The sequence below is a fragment of the Telopea speciosissima genome, chromosome 1 (genome assembly GCF_018873765.1).
Source record: "Telopea speciosissima isolate NSW1024214 ecotype Mountain lineage chromosome 1, Tspe_v1, whole genome shotgun sequence".
Classification (NCBI taxonomy): Eukaryota; Viridiplantae; Streptophyta; class Magnoliopsida; order Proteales; family Proteaceae; genus Telopea; species Telopea speciosissima.
Genome location: NC_057916.1, coordinates 74254343 through 74264210, shown reverse-complemented (window position 1 = coordinate 74264210; position 9868 = coordinate 74254343). Strand labels below are relative to the sequence as shown.

General features: G+C 35.8%; 1 protein-coding gene across 1 annotated transcript; it reads left to right on the top strand.

Moving 5' to 3' along the window:
• Nucleotides 1-5163: 5163 nt before the first annotated feature.
• Nucleotides 5164-6352, top strand: LOC122654415 (LOB domain-containing protein 18-like). Its single transcript, XM_043848497.1, has 2 exons — nucleotides 5164-5499; nucleotides 5876-6352. Exons 1-2 carry the CDS (start codon nucleotides 5164-5166, stop codon nucleotides 6341-6343), a joined length of 804 nt encoding a protein of 267 aa, XP_043704432.1. The 3' UTR covers nucleotides 6344-6352.
• The last annotated feature ends 3516 nt before the right edge of the window (nucleotides 6353-9868 follow it).

The following is a 9868-nucleotide window of genomic DNA, read 5'->3' as shown; positions in this document are numbered from 1 at the left end:
AATGAATCCACCACTGAGGGCAGGATCTTGTTAAAAAATCATAGAGTTCAACATAACAGGTTGTAAACTTATTGTGTTTTTCAATGAGAACTAGGTTATAAACTTGGTGATTTAATATGTGCGCATCAGGCAAAGGATGAAATTCCATGATATCCAACTGCAACACCACAGTATTTGTCCAATCTTAGGGATAATCATCATTATTTGTCCCATCCCAAGAAGGTGTTGATATTTTAATCGAAGAAAGTGATAATCAAGAATTGATAGCGGCCTTTCAGTCTGATTCTTGTGATCCCCTTTCATTATTTGTCCTATTGTTTCTAATATTAGTTATCTTGTAAGTTGTTTTAAGTCATGTATTTTTCAGTTTATCTCAAGAGTCACAAATGTTGTAGTAGATGCTCTTGCTAAGAGGGATTTGTCTATTGCGCATAGGACATCTTGGTCGCTATCTAATCCCTGTTTATCTGAGTTTTTTCAGTTAGATTCGAGGAGTGTCTCTCGCTTTTTTGAATAAATTGTTTTTAACAAATAAAAACCCGCAACATCATCAGTATATGTGCTAGTAATTACGTACTGGTGGTGGATTTTAACAAATCAACTTTAACTATTTTTTAAGTTGATGACTTCGTGCATGAAAAAAAGTTGCTATAGGTCCTAAGGACCCTTTTTGACTCCTTTGTGGTTTAGAAGAAGGGGATGTGAACTGTGTATCTCTATCTTACCCCTCAAAAAAAAAAAAAAAAAAAAACTGTGTATGTATCTCTACGATCTCTATTAGGCCCTTAATTTAATTTAGGTTAGCTTAGCAGCTCTTTCTGCCCAATCTTAGGGAAACATCCTGTAATTTTATACCTATTTCTCTGCACAAAAAGCAGAGAAAGAAAACAATTGCTTTGCTTTTGCTTTAAAATGTAAAACATATTTTCGTATGTTCCCTAGGGGTTGACCGCACGAGTTATGGAACTAAAGGGGTTCGGAGTTCGGACACTCTTATTTAGTACCTAAATTGAATTGGGTAAAAGAACTTAATAGATGCTTCTTTGTGGCCCTATATATCAGTTTCCTTCAACAACTGCAGATATCATTGACCCAATCCGACTTTTTCTATTTTCTCAGTTCCCAGTCGGACATCTTTGGTGCCTAAATTTTTGTGGACATCATGATTTTAATGTCATTATATATATATATATTCATGGGTTAATTTTCAAATCAATTATTTTCACTATGGTTAGGTTAAATCAATTTTAGACATGTATTGGGCCGAATAATAAAATTTGATTTCAATCGGTTTTTGTTCAATTTGATTTCGGTTTTCTATTGATTTTCTTAACGGGTTTTTATCGGTCTGCTAATGATTTAGTCCAGTTTCCTCTTGGCTTCCCATTGTTTCTAAACAATCCAAACTAAAGACAAACCATTAAGAGTTTGCTTCATTTTTTTAAAATTTATAAATATAAATATAAATAATAATTAAATGTAAAAAAAAAAAGAGAAAAATAGAAATTAGGAAGTTCAACAAGATATTGGATACTTCGGGAAATTTTAAATTTGGTATCTTCTACCCCATGCAAAGAAAAATAGTTATAGATTCAATAATGGGTGCAACTTGTTGTCATTAAAGTGGCGAATTGAGAAGTTTTAATATTCTTTTAATTGTCTATTTTTTTATTCTCAAAACTTATCATAGCGGTAAAAAAAAATTTTGAAAATAAAATTTATTTAATGCAGTATTTATGTAAAAATGATAAGATTTACTCTCTTTAAAAAAAATAATATATTATACTTTTTTTTTGGTAAATAAAAATAATATATTATACTAAAATGGGAAAAAAGAGAGTAAAGTACGATTTTTTTTTTCCACCAACCTTGATTACAACAAGAATTTTCCTTTATTAAAATCCTCAACATTGTATCTATCAAAAAAATTTTCAAAACATTGTATTGACATGTAGTAAAGTCATACTAGTTTAAAGTCTAAGCAATAATTAACTATTTAGATTGGCTTCCAAGCTTGTATGTGCATGAAACTTTGGTTTTCCTTCACCTACTTGTTCTTTTCCTTTCATTTTACATTTACCAACAATGATTAGTGACCTTTACCACCAAAATAAAATTGATTAGTGAATGAATAAGGTTTTCCTACACTGTGTATACTTGAAAAGTACACCCATCTAGGGTTATTAATCTCTACCCCTAGACTACAAAGTCTATATAATACTTCCTTTATAATTCTCAATACCCTCTCAACATGCATCATCCGAACGCCTTAGTCAAAGGATTCTCCATTGACCATGACTGAAGAAAAATCACCCCCTTAATGATTTAGGTTTAAAATTCAATGACACCATTGTGATTGTGATGCTAACATTGTTGTTATATTATGATATTAAACTAGAAAAACCAAACTTCGACTACACGCTTAGGAAGGTGTCATGTGTTTTCCATTGCCATTGTACCATGTGAACAAGTGAAGTGACTATTCCAATTGTTGGATAGAAAAGAAATGGTCTAAACTCTAAACTGATTAAAGTTCAAATTTCAAAGCCCTATTCAACCAAATACCTCCAGTGCCATGCATGCATCGTCGTGCATACTCCCATGCTCTAGTATTTAAAATTATATTTTAATTGAAATTGATATGTAAACAAGAAATTTTGAGATCTACCTGTCTACAAAATTTTTATTCTTATTGAACTATCATAAAACAGCAATTTCGCACAATGTAGAAAACCCATCCTAGGTGGGCTCTACAGACAACCAAAGCTGTATTAAACCGGCTAAGAGGTGGAAAATTTTTGTTTTCTAATGGAAGAGTAAGAGGTGGTTTTTAAAAACATAAGATAATAGGAATGTAATGCATTCTCATTCCTTGCATGGTTTGAGGAATTATTTCTTAATACACCTATACCCCCCCCCCCCCCCTTTAAAAAAAATCATTTCTTAAAAACACACGGTTTGCTTCACATTCTACTAAGCAAATGAAAAATCAAAGCATAGCCCAATTACATCTTTGACTTTTGAATCCCACTTGAATTATAGAAAATCATAGAAATTTTATCTTATCCTCCTCCTTCTCCCTCCATGTCCATTGTTCAAAAGCTTTAAACACACTCATGTCCCTTTCTATGTACACAAGCAGCCGGGTCAAACCTACTAAAATATCCTGACCCACCTAATGTCCCTAACTCGAGTCCGTGTCGGGTTCTTCTACAAATTGCTCAATTCCTGGCTCATGAACCTTAACCAGAGACAAGAAACAGCCACCAGGTTCTATGGGCGCTATTGCTATCCCCAGTCCCCACACTAGCTAGTAGTTTCAGACAAATTTTCATAGACCCTTACTGCCTTACATTTTAATATAATGGTAGGATGTACCGAAACAAATCGGTTTGGAGAATCGTATCGGGTTGTTATTGGTGAAGCCTGAATTTGGTCTAGAAAGCGATTCAGAGGATCTTTGGAGGATTGTTTTGGTTTCAAAACAAGCTCAGATGGACTAAAAAATGGATACATTGTCGCCGAAGGCTGTGTGTTGTGTAGAGCTCAACGAGACATTCGAAACGATATATTTTTTGATATATGTTTAGTTTCGGTCCGATCCTGATAAATTGGTCATTTTTTTATTCTAAAGGCATTTATGTACTTTGTGGGTTAGGACTTCTTTATATAATGTTCTTTTTTTTTGGGAAGGCTAGGGTAGAAGGTTTGTAATATTTCAAAGATATTAAAAACTTGTTTTGTTGCTCAGTCGTAGATGTCACTTCCCATCTTAGGGGTGAATCATGTAATTCTTTTGTATTATGTATTATGTGTTTTCATTTTCTTCTGCAAATCGTCGTTTCTGAACGTTGTTTTCTTGAGACGGGATCGGATTTCTTAAATATCCATCTCTCACAAATAATGATATACCGGATGAAACGTGAAGGGAGAGGTGTCGTTGCAGTTTCTTGTACAGAAGGAATCGTTCGGTTACATTTCAATCATGACACGTGTCAGCACGAGGTGGACTGTTATGTTCAATCAGTGCTCCCTCATCGTTACACATGGTTTGGACAGGTGCCGGACGGCGCGGCTATGCGCCGTTACGAACTGCTTAAGAAATTTCATTTTTGTTTAAAAAATAAAAAAGAGAGGGTAATTTTCGTTTATAAAGTAAGTAATGATGTAACAGCTACAATTGGGAATAGAGAAACGAAATCCCTTGTTTTTTTTTTGTTTTTTTAAATAAACGGCGCGTGGACCCCATTCTATTCTCTCACCGACTGACACGTGTCGTCTACCTATATCCGCCACTTCATTACAGTGGGCCCTTTATGTTATTCTTTGAACGCCGGAGTGGTGCTTTTGACTCTGACTGGCTCCTCATTAAAGTACTAATTTACCCCGCACTGGTGTTTAGCTTTTAGTTAATGATCTTAAATGATTGGATGATGGTGGGGATTCGTACGAATCTCGAGGACCAATTGATTGATTGTTTACGATGCGTATGGAAGAGGAGGACGTGTTCCTCAGGAGTATGATAATATGGAAAATAGGCGAATAGGTCGTGAGGCAAAAGCCAATGGGGGGGGATCCCTCTCAAAAAGGGAGAGAAAGGGAAGATAGCGTCTTTTGGCCTCTACGCAGAGCTTAAAACACGCAATTAGGCCAATGCAACCAAGCTATAGACACGTTTCGGTTTCTTCAATTTAAAAGAGATTTTTGGGTGAGAATCAGCGAGGAGGAATGGCTCAACAGCAAGAAAGTTAAGTGAGATACTATTTGGTGATTGACAGCTTGAGCTTGACTGATTGAATGGATTTCATACTCTAGAGAGGTAGAAAGAGAAAGAGAGAGAGAGAAAATTGCTAGATAGCTAGGGTTATCGCATGTTTGCTTCACGCAAGCAGCTAAGGGGGTGGGGGTGGTGTTTGATGTGTCGCGTGGCTTTAAAGATTTAGAATTGAGGTCCGTTTTAAAAAAACTCAAAACAAGTCCAAAACATGACCCACCACCAAACATAGGTTTCATTCATATTTACACACAATTTTGTTCTCATTTCATCGTCTTCTTCATCATTTGAATCAGTTCCTTGATGGATAGAAGAAACCCAATTTGAGCATGCCTTAAACAACACAAACAGTTAAGAAACCCAATCAACCAACATCTGAAGAGAAGAAAATGAGTAGTGCAAACAGCGGTGGTAGTACCAGTAGTGGAGGAGGAGGAGGTGTTGGTGGTGGCAGCGGTGGTGGGCCTTGTGGTGCATGTAAGTTCCTAAGGCGTAAATGCGTGACGGATTGTATATTTGCTCCATATTTTGACTCGGAACAAGGAGCGGCTCATTTCGCAGCGGTGCATAAGGTGTTTGGTGCAAGCAACGTTTCTAAGCTTCTACTTCATATACCCATCCATAAGCGCCTCGATGCGGTTGTCACCATTTGTTATGAGGCACAAGCTCGTCTCCGTGATCCAGTCTATGGTTGCGTTGCTCACATCTTCGCTCTTCAACAACAGGTAAGGTAACCATCCACAAAAAGCTTTTTTTTTCTCTTTTCTCTAAAACGATTCTCATTTGGTTTCAGAGAAACTGTTTCTCCTTGGAATCAGAGTCGTTTTCAGAAGAACTGTTTCCTTTACTAGTAATTCTCTTCTCTTTCGTGGAAGAAAACATGGAGAATGAATGAAAAAGACCCTTTTCCTTTCCTTTCCTTTCTTTTCCCCTCTCTCTCTCTCTCTCTCTGTCTTTCTTGATCTCGATCTGACAACTGTGATTAACGGTTTTTAATCAATATGGACCATTGGATCGTGCTTAAATCATGCTTTTTGTTTTGATTTACTGTAGAAATGTGTGAGAAGCGTTTTTTGATAAAAAGTTGTGTGGGTGTTGTAGGTGGTGAATTTGCAGGCGGAGCTGTCGTACTTGCAAGCTCATCTAGCAACCCTGGAGCTTCCATCTCCAACGCTGCGTCCGCCATCTCCGACTTTATTGACCCCACCGTCACTCTCCATTGCAGACCTTCCCACAGCTTCAAGCATGCCAGCTGCGTCATTTGATCTATCGACGCTTTTTGATCCTCTGATGCAACAACCTTCATGGACGTTGCAACAACGACAGATGGAACTTCGACAATACGGGGGTGGTGGTGGAAGGAATCCATCGGACAACTCTTCCTCCTCCTCCGCCGCCAACGCCACAGGAGGAGGAGGAGGAGGAGGTGGTGGTGGTGGTGATCTTCAGGCATTGGCAAGGGAGCTCCTTCACAGACACAGGTTTTCGGTGGTGGGTTCATCACATTTAACGGACCCATCACCTGAAACAAAACCTTCACCGCCGCCGCCGTCGTCTCTCTCTAGATAAAAATCTGAGATTGACGTTTACATTCTCTCAGTAAAGAGTTGCCCCAATTGGAATCCGGCTAATGGGAAGATTATAAAATATATATCTAGTTTACCTGGTTCTTGGGGTGTTTTTTTTTGTTTTCATCACAATAGACAATTAATAGTCAAATTTGGAACCTAGACCATTTTCATTTCATTTTGGCAAAAATATTAGGTTAAATGAAGAATTACTTTACAATTTCTGCGGGTCTTGTATGCATTTAACATCGAAATCTTTTCTATACATATAATATAAAATCAAAAACCAGATATTAGGTTTTGATATTATAATTGCTTTTGGTTTGGAGTCTTCAGCTCACCTCTCTGGTTATTTCTTCTGATTGCTTGCTTAATGGTGATCAAGGCTTCTGGAAACAGCCTCAAACAGCTGCGTGCATTATGACGCGACCCTCCCCAGACCCTGCAGTAACGAGAGTCTCGTGCACTAAATACGTTCTTTTTTTTTTAATTACTATTTTGTATTTCATTAATGTGTCTCGTGACTCTACTAGAGAGGCCCATCACAATTCCCCCCTTTTGTTGTATGTTTTCCTACTCGTGGGCGGAGTTGTAAGGGTATTTATGTAATATCTCTTCATATGTTTTAATATAATTCTATTTGTGTTAATGCCCAAATTGTGAGGGGCAATCTAATAATTAGTCCATTTGACCTAAACCCTAGTTTTCCTATATATACTAGCTGGAGGCAGCAGTCTGGGTATTCCAAACTAGATACTCAGGGTGTAATGCTTTAAACAACCTTGTGCTTAAACCCTAAACCCTAACAGGAGTTTCTCTAGAGCCGATTTCTTTTAATAAAATTTTTTCTTTCTGATAAAAAAAAAATGTATCTTAAGGTTTATGAAGGTGGATATTATGCTAGCTTTGCTTTGTTGCACAAATTTTATGGATCAATTGTAGAATCGGCCCTCTAATAATTTATCAAGAGATTCCTAATTAATTTGTTATTGGAAGCATTTTTAAGGAAAATGAATTTTGCACAAATTTCATCCAAAATTCTAAGCATAGCCTGCATAATACCATATTCAAAAGTTGGAAAAATCACAAAAGCGTAATAGGTTAATATGATTAATGGCAACATGATCGCAATGCAAGCGGTGTGGGAATGGAATCCTCAATATGCCTAGCTAATCGGTGCATAGGAGGGGGTGTTACACAATTCTTTAACAAGGAGCCAGAATGTCAGAGAGGAGAGAAAATATCATGATACATGAGAGAAGCGTGAAAAGATTACTACAGAGCTTGTGTGGGTATCATTTTCCCTATAGTGAATATATATGTTACTTACCATCAATGAAAATACTCATTGTTGATTACTTTCCTTGCATTGAGTTATCACTAATCATATAAGTCAAAAGATAATTCTAAAACCTGACATCATTTTCTTTCCCTATATTGTACAAAAGAGGACAAATTTGATATATATAATGATAGACTTGGTATAACCAACTGTGATTAATTAAAGCAAAACTTTTCAAATTAAATTAAACATTTTTTAAGTAGGCTACGGAAAAGTCTTACTCAATTTTCAAAGAAGGAATCTTCTTGACTGTTCACCTAGTTGAGTCATGTGGAAGGGTAATATGCCAATTTCGACCATTAGATGTCTAAAGACTGATATGATTAGACACCTATTAGATTAGATTTTGTATTCAAATTCAATCAAATATCCTCCCATGTATTTTCAGCTAGACTTTTTTCTTACTCTTTATTGGACCATTAGATGTTTAAAGAATGCTTTCTACGAATGAAAAAATAAGATTGCGTACATTATGACCCTTCTCAGACTTCATAGTGACAGGAGCCTCGAGCATTAGGTACGCCAGAAAAACTTTTCCACCACTCTTTATTAGCTCGTGTATATTGAACTCGTTCCTCGGCTACACGGTCAACGTAGAAGAGGTAAGCCTAATCCTATGAGCCTAGACAGCTATTCTAAAAGCATTTTTCCTTTTAGTTTTTATCAATATGAAGAAGCTTCTACGATATATATTATGCAACACTTTAGAGGTCTTATAGTTATATCTTTTGTACGCACAGTGTACTCAACGTTTCTTACGCAAAGGTAAGGAGCAATTGTTTAGATGAGATTATTACATGGATTTTTTTTTTTTTTTTTTTGATAAACACTATTAAATGGTTTCCAATCTTTCATTTGAAAGCTTCAATTCCACCTACTTGTTTCATTTAAAATCATTTTTATCTCAGTTGAGATGATGAAGTGTGGAAGCAAGAGAGAGATGTACGAATAAGGGAGTTTCCAAAACAAGAACGAACTGATAGCATGGGCTTGGAGAGTATTTTAGGTGTTTCTAATTTCCGTTATTAATATCAAAATTAGATCAACCTTCCTTTTCTCTTATCTTTTATTCTATGATTTTATTAAATCAAGTCAACTTCTAAGCATTATTGGAAAACCAAGTGCCCGCTTTATAATTTTACGAGTGTTTCTGTTCTGGTTATGTACTGAGAAACAGTAAAACAATTTTTTCATTTTCTGTGCTGAGAAACCGTTTTTGACCCGTTTGGTAAACCTGTTATTGGAAACAAGCAAAACCCTTTTTTTTAAAAAAAAATTAACAAAATGATATGTTTGGCACACTTTTCCAATTTTACAAAAGAGCATAATGAACGAATATAGGAGTTTTTATCGGGCACACTTTTCCAATTTTCAGCCAAGAAACAACAGAACATGTCCAACATGTTCTGTCAAAAGTCTTTCAGGGAGCATAAATTTTGATTTATGTTTCAAAAAACAGTCACAAAAAACACTTCGTTATCAAACGATTTTTAGGTGTTTTTTCGTTTCTCATAATGGAAAAACACCAGAAACTGTTTCTTGTAAGGTTATCAAGCGGACTCCAAGTTTACCTAGACTTGACTCACAGTGGGGAGAGGGAGGAGGAGGTGGGAATTACAAAAAAGGCCTTCATCTTTGGAAAGCTATTAAGTAAAATAGGATGGGCAGTTGACATTTCTCACAGCTCTAAAATAATAGGATTTTGCTGAAATCATGAAATTTGATTGAGTTGAAACCTCTCACAACTCCAATAATACAAACGTGTTTTTGCGCATTGCAAATCCCATTACATAAGGGGAGAGAAATGAAAAGTATTTTCCCCGACAATGTGTACATAACAATTTTGGAGTCAAGTTTTTATGAGGTAATTATTTTGTATATAATAAAAGGATGCACCTTGTTGTCACCAAGATGATGGAGTGAGAAATTATAATCTTCTTTTGATTGTCCTTTGTTTTATTCTCAAAAATAATTATTTAATTTAGGAGTAAAAAAATTTTAAAAATAATTAAAAACGACTTACCATTGTGTCATTTTAAAATTTTTTTTATTATCCATCTAAAATTACAAGATTTACCCTCATTAAAAAAAATAAACACGTTATACTATAAGGGCGATCTTGATTACAACAAGATTTTCCCATAATAAAACGACTATAAATAAAAGTGAGAGAAGGGGACAGGA